This window comes from Folsomia candida, unplaced genomic scaffold (genome assembly GCF_002217175.1).
Source record: "Folsomia candida strain VU population unplaced genomic scaffold, ASM221717v1 Fcan01_Sc020, whole genome shotgun sequence".
Classification (NCBI taxonomy): Eukaryota; Metazoa; Arthropoda; class Collembola; order Entomobryomorpha; family Isotomidae; genus Folsomia; species Folsomia candida.
In genome coordinates this window covers 419,831-435,605 of record NW_019091212.1, presented here as the reverse complement: position 1 = coordinate 435,605, position 15,775 = coordinate 419,831, and the positions used below count along the sequence as shown (strand labels likewise).

Sequence of the window (15,775 nt, the reverse complement as noted above, 5' to 3'; positions counted from 1 at the left end):
TGAAAGTGATGAGTGCAGAATTAGCTAGACTGGAGCTCTGTGTCGAGACGAGACATCCGCATTTGTCGCGAACGAGAGGGATGTATGCAATTTGGTAAAAGTTTGTAAAGTGTGGGTACAATTATTGATTGAGGATGTCAATAGGGAGAGATTTTGGTATTTTTGTCCCCGTAAATTTTACGCCGGTTACACAATTTGTCCACAAAATTAATATTTATCGATTTTCCCTTGATTTTACAAAGTTTACGGAATTCGTGGGTCCAAATTTTGTGGACAGAGAGTAATGGAGGGTGTTGTTAAATAGCAGATTTTTAAATTCTTGTCTCCTCCAATTTACAAAGTTTAATCAGTTTTATATACAAAATTGAGCCAGTTGTAAAAAAAGTTTAGTGCAAAAACCTTGCAGATTTTTCCATTTATGTCCTAAATCTTATGTAATTTTTAAAAACAGTGTCGTGAAGAAGAAGTAAAAAAATGTCTTCTCAAACCATCTGCACGGTAGCCCAAGCATTGAACGTGACCTTTTTATGGGGTCTCTTCTTCCTCCCACCCCCACCGCCCCCACTCCCGCCTTCACTCCCAGTCCACATCCCGTTCAATTTCGGGATCAAATTCTCCCTCACATTCTTCTTAAACCGCTGACTTAACGAGGCCCACATGGAGTCGCGCCCGGCCGCGTCGCGCAGCAAAATCTTGGACGTCGTCCCCTTCGGAAGGTTCGGCACCGTCCGGCCCCCACCCCCACTTCGGGCAGGTCTCGTTTTCAGGGGAATTTTCCCCCCATTATTCTTCCCGCCATGATTCTGATCTCCCGCCAACTCCATCCAGGACGAGAATGGTACCAACAACTGGTGCTGTTGTCCCCACGCCGCGGAATAATCTGCCCCCATCCCCCCCACGCCGGGGGGATATTGTTGATGCGGCAGGAAATTGAGGGACCTCTGGTACGGCGCAAATGTCGAGGAGGACGAAGACCCGCCCCGTCCCATCACGTGATACAGGTAGGATTCTTTCGGATACTGCGTTTTCAAAGTGGTCACAGTACTCTCCGTTTTTAGCGGGACGAGGAGCACGGGTTGGTTGTTTTGGGGGGCGGGCTGGTTTTTCGCGGGGGTGTTTGAATTTGATGACGCCGCCGTTGGCGAAATTTTCCTCTGGGGTCGGGCGGGATGATGATTAGTCTCCTCGCAGTCGCCCCCATTATTTTCTGGAACCCCGAACCTGACAATATTTGGGTTCGAGATGTACACGTGGTTATGCAGCGATAAGGAATTCGACCCCGTCCTGCTTAACGGCTCGCGGAGAAGAAGGGACCCCGTGCCAGACGTGATCTGATGCCCCCCACGGAACAACATGCCCTCAAAATCTAACGATTTGGGGGGCGGAGCATCATAATTAAACAGTGGCGACGAGTGGCACGATTCTTGCAGAACTTCCGTCGGTTGTGCCAGCAGGGAGGCGAACGGGGGGCTATTTTCCTCCGGGGAAGAGGAAGAAGAAGTCATCATCATTAAAGACCCGGGACCATCTGGACCAAGTGAATTCGGCGCGGGTGGCGGGATTTTCAACCCCAAAATCGGATTAATCTTATACTTGACCGGTTTCAGTTTGACCCTGAGTTCTCGATACGTTTGGAACAGTTGTTCTGCCTCCGACCTCGTGCGAAACGTGGTGACCAGCGCGATCATCTTGTCCAAGTGGCGCACCACCCAGACGAGGGTGGAGGGATGGAGGGCGTCGCAATGGCAGAAGACGACATCCTCGATAAGGTATGACTGGAAGGAGGAGAGGTTGGGCAGCATTTCCCAGTACGGAGAGGATCTCAACGAGGGGGCGGAACAAGTGGGGGGTAAATGATCGTCCACCTTGAACTCATCGGAATCCGACCCGTTTCCGGAGGAGGAGGAATTATTGTCGTCGGAGGAGGAGAGGAGGATGTGGAGGCCGGAGGAGGAGAGGGACGTGGAGTCGAGCGAGGTGCCGCCGGGGGAGGAGGGGGCGGGGGAGGAGGAGCTGGCTTTGTCGTCGGAGGACGGGGTGGTGATAACGTCGCTGGAGGTCGTGGTGGTGGTGAGGTCGAGGTGGTTGATAAGGTTGGATAAGTCCAGTTCCACGGTGTCGGTGGAGATTCGGATGGACCGGATGGATTCAGAGTCGGACTCGAAACCTTCGTCTTTTGAGCGGCACGTAGGCGAAGTCAGTTTCAAGCCACGTTCGGAACATTCCACGGAATATCTGGAATTATAAGGAGGGTTTGGTTTTTGGTTTGGGTGAGGAGATTTATGCAAATTTAAGCGCACTTATATTTTTTTGCGAAAGTGCTAAAATTATGAAAAATTGTGTATGTTTGATTTAGATGAATGACACTAATTTTTGGATAAAAATTATATAAATTTATGGAGATAATTCGACTTGTTTTTGGCGTAAGTGTGAAAATAAAGGAAATTCATGCATAAAATTTGGCAAGCTTTGCGAATAAATGGTCGCTTAGTCTTACTTGTGATGTTCGTTGAACTTGAATTGTTTCTTATTGTTGGGCGATGACTCGGATGATGGCGTGTGATACTTTTGGATCAAGGTTTCCACCAAGTTTGCGAGGACTTCGGAGCGGATGGCCCCCTCCAGGCGGACCTTCCCCAACAGATAACCCGTGTGCTGGTGGTGGTGCGTCATCCTACTGTTCTTCCTTCCGATCACGGTAAACCCTTCTGTAAGAAATAAAAGCAAGGTTATAATTTTTGCAATTTTTTCCACTAATTTTTATGATTTTTGTATTTTTTTCTATAATTTTTATGCTTTTTATGCTTTTTTCAGCAATTTTCATGATTTTTACAATTTTTTCACTTCTTTTGATTTTTTCGCAACTTTTTTCTCTATTTTTCATGATTTTTGCAGATTTTCACTTTTTTTTTCTTTTTTTCGCAACTTTTTTCACTGGTTGCCATGATTTTTGCAGTTTTTCACTAAATTTTCATTTTTTGCAACTTTTTTCACTGGTTGCGATGATTTTTGCAGTTTTTCACTAATTTCCATGATTTGTTTTGGAATTTTTTCACTAATTTTGTCGCTTAGAGACATGCAAAAATTTCTTCATTATCCATCATTCAAAAATAGCCTCACATTTAGTTCAGAACGAAAAATTATGCAAAGTTTTGTCTGCCGAAAAAATGCGTCAATTTTCGGCTGGTCGATTTTCCTACGGGTTTTGCAGAAAGGATGGGATTGAGTTTGCCTCAAATTTACCGTGGCGTGGCATCGACTCGTAAAATTAAGTTAGCTCTACCATATCAGAAATGCTACGCGGCACGCACCCGAATTAAAAAAACGCACCAACTCGAAAGTAAGTAAGACCGCTTTTTATGTAACGGTGCATTATTTCTTTTAAAAAATACCTAAATTGGTGCTTATCCTTCCGGGGGGAAATTATTAACGTGCTAACGAAGGACTTAAAAATATCATAGCTTGTAATTTTTTAGGGTAAATTTGCAATTAATAGTTAATCGGTTATGTTTTTTCATAACGTTTTTACTACATTTTAAACAAAGTCGTGATCCGAAACGTGTAATTTTTCTGTGTAAAATTACACATGTGCGAAAAAAATTAATAGAATCTGAAAAAACAGTTTTTGGTAAAATATTGGTAGTAAGCCACTTTTGCTCGTTTTAAGTCAGGATCAGAAAATACGTATCTCCTGTAATTTTCTCATGAATGCAAAAAAACTTGAAAACAATTTTTTCCAAAAAATAAGTTTCAAAATATTTGGAATCTTTCTACTCCAAATTTTCGCATAAATTAGTACTAAGCTTTTACCAAAATCACGGAAAGTATGTCTTGCTGTTTTTTCATATAAAATTACACAGAAAAAAATGATAATGTAGTTTCCCAAAAATCAATTTTTAATGCTTAAAACTGTCTACTCCATGATTATCAAGGTCACAAATTTTCCAATAAATGTGTAGTAAATTTCCGAAAGCACGAAACACTTTCCGTGTAAAATCATATGCAAATTTCTGCCCGTAAAAATTTGCAATTAATAATTCTTATCAAGGCCACATTTTTGTAGGACCAAACCAAAGTCATCAGAGAAAGAAAGAGTGGACGTACGTGTACGTGTAAAATATGGCCGAATTGTGGCCCACTTTGAGAATAAAACCAAAACGAAAAGTAGTGCTGGGACGGAACCCTGCGGATTATTAAGAGACCCGTCATACGAATTTTCATCTCGTAGACAAAAGCACAATGCCACGCAGGAGAACACAATGGTAATAATAAAATTATAATGAAATGACCATGCAGACTAAATAACTCGCTGAAAGTGCTTGACACACAAGAGTCAATCATTTCTCAGCAGCGGCGGTTTCCTTCCCCACCAAAAAGACCGGACCGGACATCATGTCACGGCATGAAAAATAAAACGGACTACAGAACTAAATTGCATTTTGGGAATGGTGTGTTGTGTATGAATTTTTTCCATTTAAAGAGCCCGTGAGTAAATTTTTGGTGTAAATTTTGAGCCATACAAAACTGACAATGGAGGTCGCGCAACGTATACTCTCGGTTTTTGGGCAGATTAGTGTCAATCGATCAGAAATTTGATTAGTATGAAACTGGGAAAGACACGATCTCTAAAAACGCAGGTTTGTCAGAGATATTTGCATCTGAAGAGGAGAAAACGCGAGTAATTTTGTAAGGTGTAAGCAGATTTTGGGGTACTTTTAGCCCTCTTCAGATGCAAATATCTTCGACAAATGTACGCATTTTCAAATTTGATACTAGTTAAATTTGTGATACATTGACACTAATTTGGTCAAAATCGTAGGGCATATGATGGGAAACCTCCATTGCCAGTAAATAGACAACACAAAATTTTGGAAAATATTGTGTGAATCTTTTCTCTTTATAAAGTGTGTTAACTTTTTATATTAAATTGTGACCCAAAGATGACATAAAACTTACTAAATTTTGCACAAATTTTGTAAATATTTAATATGACTTTTTCCCATAAAAGATCCATACATAAGAATTGTAGCAAATGACTTTAGCAAATTTTAACATATTTTTTTCTGCACATTTCTGTTCTCACAAGATTGTTAGATTAGAACACAGTTTTATAAAATATTACTAAAAACACCAAAAATACTGGACGTCAAGACATCAAAATCTAGCCAAATATTTCGTATGATTTTCCCCTTTCTGTATTTTTTAAGTCAATTTTTGCCCCATTTTCTTCCCAAGACAACGACACACTTTTCACCCGATTTTTGGATTGGAACGCAATAGTTATAAAATAATTTAAAAATATGTGTACCAAAATCATGTCATGTAACGCAACGCGACTGCATAACACGGTCACGCCGCTGACAATGCAATCTTTTGTCACTCATCGTCGTCACTTGAGTGAAATAATGTCTTCTTAACACATTTCTTTCTTTCATCGTCACTCGTCACATGGCAAAGAAGCAAAAAAATTCTTCTTTTTTTACGTCAAAATTGTTATTGTTGTAGATAAAATGGTACCGGCGGATGGGACGGTTGATGAGATTTGCACATTTTTTGCATCTATGCGGCAAGTGCGGCGGAATGGTGATGATAACAACAATTGAGTAACAGAAATAATGCTTTTTCTGCAAAGTGTGAAGATGAAGATGATACAACATTACATTTCAGTTTTCGACGTAATGAGACTGACTGTCGCGGAGGTGGTGCGAAAAGGATGGGATGAGTTTTTGGGGGATTTTTATTCGAATTTTTTGGCGATAACGTGCATTTCCTTCCCCCCGCAGGTAACAATCAGATAATGCAACGTAACGTAAGGGATGTAGGTGAGGTAAGTCATTTGAAAGATCAGTGTTGCATTGGGTAGATCGTGGCGTGTGGAAAAACAGGGTTACGCAGGCTACGTTAAAATCAAATTTGTGAAGGTGTTTTCGACAGTTTTTATCATCAATTATTGATCCGTAGGTGGGAAACGTGGGAAAAATTGTACTCTTTTACAATAATTTAAATTGATGAGAAACGAGAAAAATGGAAAAATTCGGGGTTTCCAATTTTTACCACTCAAAATGCCTTCTTTTATCGCCACGAGTTGAATGAGTTGTTCTTATCACCGTAGGTTTTCCACTTTTCTCAAAACCTTTTCCTAGCCGTTCTAGGAAAAATGTTTCGGAAAACGAAACCCTGGCCGTAACTTGAATAAGGATTTTCTTCAGTGAGAGAGGAGTTAGGTGAAGAAGACGTAACGAGCAGTGGTTGTAATTTAATTATAATAATAATGATGCCTGAAAAAGGTGCCTGAGAAGAATATTTAGTGGCGTCGGATTGGATTACTTTTCCGATTGTGTACAGTTACTCAGGGAGTCATGAACAGAGGGCGGATATCCATTTACGAAAAATTCCTCAAATATCTATTTAATATGTGCAGAAGAAAAAAAATATTTGCGAAATATGTACGAAAAAACAAAATAAGAATTTTCGCAAAATTTGGATTTTTGAACATTATACTCTGGAGTTTTTAGGTTCAACTTCTTTGAGGAAAAAGATTTATTCTCATATTGTTTTTAAATATTTACGAAATATATGTGCTTATTTTTGATAAAATGTGTAAAAGATTTACGTATTTTTGAAATAATAGGGGGAATAATTGCATGTCTGAAAACCTAGAAATATGTTATAATATCTAAAATATTTTGACATTTTTATCATCTACAAGAGTTAAGAAACACACGTATAACGTTTGACCATCGGTCGAGTCATCCATGAAAAAGTTGAAAATGAATACATATCCGCCGTCTGTTGTCATGAGATTTCATAATTTTGGCTTTTCTTTGAGACACGGGATGATTTTAGTTTTTATGTGGGAGTGAAATTTCATTGTTCTCCCAATGGTAAAAAGTTTCTGTTGGGTGAGTTTTATGGTGTCAGACAATGAAGAAATTTAAAAACTGGGGATAATTTCTCGATTTAATTAATAAAGTGTGAGGTGAAAGATTGCGTGAGTCAAGGTCTTAATGGATATTTTTTTGTAATTTGGTTTAGTGAAAATTAAGGGAAAATTAAAAAGTGTATTGGAAAATTTGGAAAATTAGGCAAAAAATGCTTTATTAACAATGGACTGGAAATATAAATACGTCAAAAAAGTGATCGAATTTTCCCATGCGACACAAATTTATAAAGAAAATGAGATACCATAAAAGATGTGCTTTGTCGAGATTTTTGTAAAATTGTGAAAAGTCTCGCCTTAAATATTTCTACGAGATCTTTATCGCCCTTAAAATTTAGTAGATTTTTAAAAACTGGATAAATTTATGAAAAATCTTGACGTGAATATTTCGTTCTCACGTAAAATGCATGCCGTAATTTTTTAAAAGTCAAATTCATCCTGATATTTGTAAACCCAGTAAAATGTGTAAATTTGGTCAAAAACGAGACTTTACACAACTACAAATTTACGACGCTCATTAAAACTCTGTTTAAATCATGAAGCAACTTTTCCTTCATACTTTTTTTCAAAAATGTATGATTTTATTAAATTACAGACATTTGAATGAATTTTCCAACAATTAATAAAATTCTTATATTTTAAACCAAGCAAGTTTTGTAAAGAAAAAATATTTTACAAAACTTTTACATATTTCGGAGCAGCGGCGAAAATCTGTATCAATTTTGCTTCGTAATGTTTCGAAACTTCTCAACACACTGAGGCAATTCACGCCGGCATTTATAACATTGTAAAATTTGAACATTCTGTAAAGTCTTACAAATTTCAGGGGCAAAAATCTGTAAAATTTTCCTCCATAATTTTTCGAAACGTGCTTAAATTACAGATTTTATCAAGTTACACACATTCGCCTCCTAAACCCGCAGGAATGTCGGGGGAACGCCAAACTTGAGACCTTCTCAATTATCGCAGTAATAACAAGGACAAAAAATAGTCCTAAAAATGCATCCTAAGCTCCTCTCCGGCGTGATTGATGATGACAAGACAAAAATTAACAACTCTGCGCTGAGTCCACTATAAATAATAATAAAAACGACATCATTGCATCCCCATTGTCCAACTGGTCTCAATCCGTGGACTTGCTCACCTTAAAAAAGTGGACTCAACAAATATCCATTCCATTTCCAATAGGACATTGTGGAAAATATGCATTCTTTCTAACGGAGGACCTGGCAGGACGGGTGTCACTGATTTTATGGCCATGAATTTTGACCCATTTTTTAAGTTTCTTTATAAAGTGCCCTTGAAGAAGATCATGAAAATTCAGCCTTTTTGACCATACATGCAGCGTATGCTCCTCGATTTTGAGCAAATTAGTGTCAATCGATTACAAATTTTATTAGTATGAAATGTGTGGAAGAATTGATATCAAAATTCGCATGTTTGACAGAGATATTTGCATTCGAACAGGAGAAAATGCACTCTAAAGTTGACAACAAATTTGACACTTTCCAAATTTACTTTGCATTTTCTCCTCTTCGGATGAAAATATCTCCAGAAAACCTGCCCATTTGGAGATCAGGCCTTTTGCAAAATTAAAACTAATCAAATTTCTGATCGACTGACACTAATTTGTTCAAAATCGGATCGCTTGTCCTTTACGGACAGCCCTTTGCATTTTACATGAAAAGTCAGCCTTAATCTCCTCCTCGCCAGAGTAGGTTCATGTCTTCTTATAACCACAAAAACTGTCATCATCGCCGTGACAAATAATATGTGACAAAATAAATCCACTTACTTTTTATTATTATTATTTATTTCTGGATCCTCCCGTTTTTTCTCGGGTAAAAAAATTTCTTCTTCAAAAACTTTTATCACTAAAATTCCAACAGATTTCACACAAATAAAAACCGAGCACTCCACTCACTGCTTTTCTCTCTCAAAATTGAGCAAACAAACAAACTTGTTCAGCAGAAGAGAAAAGTTAAGGTCACTTTTATTAATATTGAGGTCACACTTCTCAGGTGAGGTCAACCTGTCCCGAATTTCCAGCCATGACTGGCTGATTGCCCACCTTGGGGTGGAAAATTACCGTGGTAATCATATTTTTTTAATTCACGTATCCAAAATTCCGACACGGAACAAAAAACACACTGAAAAATGAAAACACAATCCAAAAAAAATGTTGGGTTTAAGACACCACTTATTTATGATAATTTCCACTTTTTTGTATTCCTTTAACCTAGAATTTAGTGGACTAAGCTCCGTCCTGACGAACGTCTGGGAGTGGAATGAAGGCAAGTTGGCCATTCAAGATTTCTTGTACTACCTGTTGAACAGGTTTGTAAATATTTTCTATTGCCACCACCACGAGCAGAATTCAGGTAGTAGCTCACATCACAAGAAACCTTCTCTTCTTCTAGGGAATGATGATCCCTGTAATGCAATGTCAGTAATGTAAAACTAACCATTCATCTCTGGTATCTACGTGGCGTGGGGAGATGTAAAAAGTAAGTAAGGTAGTGATGCCATGCGATGCGATGGGATGCATTTCAAACCACAATAAAATCCGGTTGAGGCTGAGGAACTTAAAAAGCCGAGAGGATTTGAATCTATCTATTGGATTTTGTTAAGGGATGGCGACGAAGGTGGAAAATTGTGTGAATTTGTTATGTCGAGTGGTATAAGACTGGAATTTGGAGGATGAATAACAAAAATTGCCTGGAGTGACGGATTAATTTCGTAATAAGGAGACTATGCTGGTTTTATGTAGGGCATGTTGGTGTGGATTTTTATAATCGTGGGGATTTTTTGGTTAAAAATCAATCCACAAATTGTGATTATTTCAAAACTAAAATTATTAGGCAGAAAGTTATTGAAGGTCAAAATTTAAAAATAAAACTTGGAGAGTTTCTTATGAACGGGGAGAGCTTAATTTTATTTTTGGAGTGGTCTAAATTTTTCGGTGGATTCTTAAGACAAAAATCATGTTTTAATAAAATATGTTAAACGCCATGTTTGACATCAAAATGGAATGGAAAATTTGTTGGAAATCCTCGTTTTTTGATGAATTTTTGACTCAAAAAACGTCACAGGAAATATTTCTATGATTAAAATCATATGAAGATGAAGCGGAGAATGTGTGGGAAAAATGTATAGCGTCCTTTTTGCAGGGCTCATATATCGCTCATACTTTTGCTTTCCATTCTTCGGATTGACCGATCGTCTCATTTTCCTCTCCGCGTGGCATCTCTCATCTCATCTCACACGTCTTTTTTCTCACTCGCCTCTTGTAAGTAAGTAAATAATCTTGTGAGATGTGAGGGTTTGGAAAATTATATGACAGTGGTTAAAATCATACGTGATTTCTGTGAAATAGGTGATTTGTTGGAATATACGTTTTAGATTAAGATTAGCTTGATGTTCAGATTCAGCACAAAATTCTGCGCATTTTCACCCGTAACTCGACCTGCTTTTTCACCAACTTTCATCTTTAAGATACAAATTAAATGCAAGCTTTAACTTTGTTCTAATCGGCGCAAGTCGGATGGAAAATCTTCAGAATTTCGGGCTGAATCCGAATATCAGGTGGGTTTTGTGCTAGAATATATTTTAAACAAGTTGTATCACTTTCCCCAGTAATATCACAAAAATCACAGAAATATCACACCTAGATTACATACATGTAGTGCCTTATATTTTAAGTCCAAGATAAACAGGGTGAAAATTAAAATTTTCAGTTTTTCGTTTCTTGCAGGTTTACTACATTTTTTGCACTGGAAAGCAAGCAATGCAAGTAATACCGGTGCAAGGAAGTGCAGTAAATATGCGTCATCCATTTCGTGCAGGTCAAAATAGTAGCAAAAAGAAACACTTTCTTGCAGTTATTTCTTGCAAGTGGTTACTTGCACCTGAAACACAGCCCAGTTCAATTAAACCCTGGCTGTCTTGTGGTAAATACCACGTCGAGCGAGATGAATTAGTACTTGGCCGAAGGAAGCTTGAGTTAATTACTTTTTAGAAAACAGACTTCGTTCCACTGGAATTAGTACCTGAGGCAGATTAGCACTGACGTGGTAACGATGTGCCATAATTTTTTGTCTCATCAGGCTAAAAATGAGACTTGCTCGTCACTCGGTATTCATTTTAAATTTGGATGAATAAATTCTTCTTTTTTGCCTCCAAATAATAATTAGTGGATTAAATAAACAATCGCAAAGACAAAACTTTCACGTGTGTAGGTGTGCGAAAACCAATTTTGCATGGAATTATTATGCACGTAAGTCAATTATCGTATCCTATTTATTGAGCAATTCGATGGATTGAAGACTAATTTTGTCCAAATTTTCAAGCCACTGACTTATTTAACTCCACTTAACATGTCTGTATTATTGACGCATAAATGTGTCAATGCTACTGCGGATGGGATGACATGCGTAAGGGTGGGACCGGTAGGGTTACGGCTGAAAAAAACCAGATGGGAGAAAGTGTGGTTTTATCAAACTTTTTACATACAATAAATGGGAAAAGGTGTGTTTTAAGATGTCACGTGTTTAATTAGCATAAAAAACACCGACTTTTTCGCATCTTCCCAACCTGTCCTATGAAAAAACATGTTTTTTTACAATGGAAAAACGAAACCCTTAAAAATTTAAACAACTTTTTCCTGTAGAAACTTGGGCCGATTTCCTGCATAAATTTGCATAATAATTTTCTCCAGACAAACCTTATGCAGAGCGATTTATGCAGAAAACCGTGCCGAATTATGCACATACAAACAAAACCCATCGAAATTTTCTGCAGAATCAAGTGTACAAAATTATGCATACTACAATTATGCATCAACCCTTTGTCGATTACTGCATAATTCGACGCACTGATTTCTACTATGGTGAAAAATAAAATATGACATCATCCACCCACTCATCTAAACGTTACAGACTTTAACCAAATTTAATAAAATACTCGTAATTGTCGCAGAATTATTAAAGTATTACGAGCACAAGACAGTCTTTTTTGCATCTCAGAACGCGTCACTTGGTGGGACAGGTTAGAAAAAGTGGAGTTGTGTTGTTGTTGTCGTTGAAAAATTAGGAAAGTTAAGTAACTAATGAGTAAGTAAAGCTGAAAAGTGAGCAAGTGACAAAAGGAAAGCGAAATGTTTGATTAAATTAGCAATACCTTCCAACACATTAGTCGCATTACGTATGTAGCAGCATCTTTACGACGAATAAGTGACCGTCCCGTCGTAAATTTTATGTCAGGGGAAGTCCATAAATATTTCATTACGAAGTTAATGTTTTAAAATTTTGAGAAATTTTATAGCTAATATTGGAAAACATTTTTTTCTTATGAAAATTTTGGATGGTAAAAAAATTTTAAATCCTGATTTTAAACAAAAACTTTATAACGTAATATGTGCAAGGGATCACTTATTATTTCACTATTTTACTAAAGAAATTGCAAAATATTTATGTTTTGTTACATTGTTTTCTCGTAATGAGAGGGAAACTATTTAAGAAAAGGTCTACACCGGAAATAAATTGATGTCTGAATGGTGGGTGATGTTATTTATAGCATCATTTGCATATTTTATATGACTTTACATGTGTAAAACTGCTTTTGAAAAAGGTGCCAATTTTGAAAATTTTACGATCTTTATTAGGAAAATTACATATTATTTTTCTTTTTTCTTCAAAATTAGTACAAAATTTTGTAATGGATATGTAAATAAGGGCGATATAATTTGTTGCATGCTATATTTGCAAATTTTGAACACACACCCAGTAAATTTGCAATGGTACGAATTGTGTGGAAAAATAAAATTATTTTCAGTTTTAATGTTTTTTTACGAAATTTGCAAAAACTTGTGTAATTGGGATTCTTTAATTTGGTACAATATTTGCACATTGTATCGCGATACGTATCGCTGCTAAAATTGGCGAATTTTACTGTAGCTTTTGTAAATATCTACTTACTTTTACTCATGTATTTGTATTTAGTTCAGGCTGCAGAACATAATTGCGGACTAATTAACGAGACGTGTTACTTTTCTTTGATGATATCTGGTTCGCACCATGCAAATTATTCCGACCACGACGAAGACCACGCTCTATTGAGCTTCCCATCTCGAAAAGAATACGCCTCGCTTGGAATTTCCATTCACCTTCGTTTCGACCAAAATAGCATGACCGGTGACGACGGGGACCAACTTTTATTTCAAAATACACGTGCACAAAGGATGTGATACATATGTTTTAGAGGTGTTTTTAATAACCTTAATTACAATCAGGTACCGTCCTAAGGGTAAAATTTCATACCAAATTTCATAAAAATTATGAAAAATTGAAAAAAACTGGACTAAAGAATGGAAAAATGTCACAATTTTCCAATGCATAACTTGCATAACAGGGAATCAAAATTTGTTGATAAAATTTTACACCGTTTTGTCCAAAATATGAAAAAATTGAAAAAAACTGGACTAAAAAACAGTAAAATGTCACAATCTTCTTAATTTGAAAAACTGGACCTGAAAATATTCCAATTTCCGACATCCTTTTTGCCCAACCCTCCGAATGAGAGGCACGAATAAAAAGTAAGACTGTTCTGATTAGTGGGCTTAATTATTTAGTTAAATAAATGAAAAAGGCGGCCTCACCAGGTAGCATTTTGGTCGTCGACGTTTTGCCGATTTGTTTAGAATCCCACGACGCTCCAAATCGGGGGAGTCGCTTCATTCTTCCAAATTCTACACTGTTTTCCGTGTGGTACAAAAAATTGTCCAATTTTTATATGTAACCCTATTCTCACAATGTCAGATATTTTTCAAAATTTTGTCCACTTCAAATTCTTCTCCCGTGTCATACACAAAAAAAGTGAGACCCTATTCTCACAATTTTTCAAAATTGTATTCACTTTTTTCCTCTTAAACGGCACAATTTGGGATATTAATTTTTATACCGTTATATATTCTCACCAAATTTAATGTCCAGTATTTTTCAAAATTTTGTCACTTTTTTACGTATTTAACTGCACAATTTGTAAAAAATTGCATATTCTCACTAAATTCAGCTTTTTAAATTATTGCTTTATAAATATTTAAATTATCAGTACACGTTCTTTTTCAATTGCATATTTTTTAAAATTTTATCCATTTTTCTTATCAGATGGCACAATTTGTGATATTAATTTTTATATTCCAACAAAACTTAATGTCTCTTTCCAGTATTTTTTTAAATTTTGTCAATTTGTTCCCCGTTAAATTGCACCCCAATTTGTCCCATTTTATAAAAGTAAAAGTATTATATTTACGTAAATCGTGTAATGTTTTTGTTCCTATTTACCTATTTAGCTGACAACCCATTTTACACACGTAAAAATGCTATATTTACGTAAATCGTGTAATTTTTTGTTTGTATTTATCTACAAATTTCGTATCGGTCGAAATTAAGCCACGATTTTAAATTAGCCAATACCAAAAAAATAAGATACTTTAGGCGTGTATGACACGATGTATTTACATAAATAAGTAAAAAGTAATAGTCACTGTGCTATCGTAGTCTGTCTGTCTTGTAAAACTAAAACTGAAACCAAAACCACAAACCAAAAACCAAAACCACGCGAAGAAAAGCAATTTTTGGCAGATTTAAATTGAATCCACACCTCGAAATCCATCCACTTCTTCCACTCGGTCAAAATATTTAGTATGAGAGCTGACTGATCTCGACTTCAAAATCTTCCCAGGCAGGAAAAAAGATAAAATTTTGAGTGAGAAATGACAAAACTTGATCTACTTGGAAAGCCACGACGACAAAACAAGACGGACTGATGACCATCGCACTAAATAAATGAGATTGATTGATATGTAGCAAAAATTATTAGAAACTTGAATCCGCACACGTGTGAAATTTCATTCAAGATCAAAAGTCTCCTCGTTTGATTAGATCCACTAATGTGATAAAATTTTGGGAGAGGGGCGTTGCAAAAAATATGGCATCTATTTTTTGCAAGGGTTATGCAGAACAGAGTACGAAAATTTTCGAAATTGGTGCCCATATTTTACTGTGCAGGAAATCCTGGGCATAAAATGTCTGCATAATTCATCTCTCCGCAGAGAAATAAAGTCCCCTTGTTTGTTTAGATCCATTAAAGTTAGCAAATTTTGGGAGGGAGCATTGTATATTTGTAAAATATGGCATCTATTTTTTGCAAAGGTTACGAAAGTAACAGTGCATTTTTCTGCGTGCAGATTGAACCTGGGCATAAAACTTCTACGTAATTTATCAATCCACAGAAACCCATCCTGCAAAAAAAGTTCAAGCAGAAACAATTGTGCAGTTTGTTCAGAATTCTGGGCATAAAATTTCTACATAATTTATTCCGCAAAAATGTTTGGACAGAAAAAAATGTGCATAAAAATGCGCAAATTTTTACCTGGTCGATTTTCATACGGTACTGGTTACCCTTAAAGTTTGTAAAAAACTGGGCATCCATCCCTTCTGCATGGCGTCGTCTTACACGAATCTCAAATTCATCATCATTATTATTGCATCGCGGTTTTGGTGGTGGTTGAATGGGTGATGACTTGATATGTGGTCACTCGCTGGGGAAATTATAAAAATGCACATGCATCCATTTTTTAAATGAATTCATGCCCAACAATGTATGTAAACAAATAGAAAATGTGGGAGAAAATTTGATCGCGTCAAAAAAACTTGATTGTTTTACGACCTGTTGTTAGTAAAAGTTTTTAGTGTCTGTGCAGATAGTTATTTGCATGAGATGAGTTGATTATTATTCGCAAAAAAAGACATACTACTGACCAAAATACTTGCATGT

The 15,775-nt window shown here is 36.6% G+C and overlaps 1 protein-coding gene across 2 annotated transcripts; it reads right to left on the bottom strand.

The window, feature by feature from the left end:
* Positions 1-291: 291 nt before the first annotated feature.
* Positions 292-14,763, bottom strand: LOC118438391. Of its 2 annotated transcripts, none has more exons than XM_035858553.1 (3): positions 13,596-14,763; positions 2,498-2,708; positions 292-2,235 (listed from the first exon to the last, which is right to left on the bottom strand). In XM_035858553.1, the coding sequence occupies exons 1-3, from the start codon at positions 13,672-13,674 to the stop codon at positions 483-485; spliced, it is 2,043 nt and encodes a 680-aa protein (XP_035714446.1). In that variant the 5' UTR covers positions 13,675-14,763; the 3' UTR covers positions 292-482. The 2 variants fall into 2 exon arrangements, with proteins under 2 accessions (XP_035714446.1, XP_035714447.1); XM_035858554.1 differs by lacking the exon at positions 13,596-14,763 and adding an exon at positions 8,736-9,239.
* Positions 14,764-15,775: the final 1,012 nt, after the last annotated feature.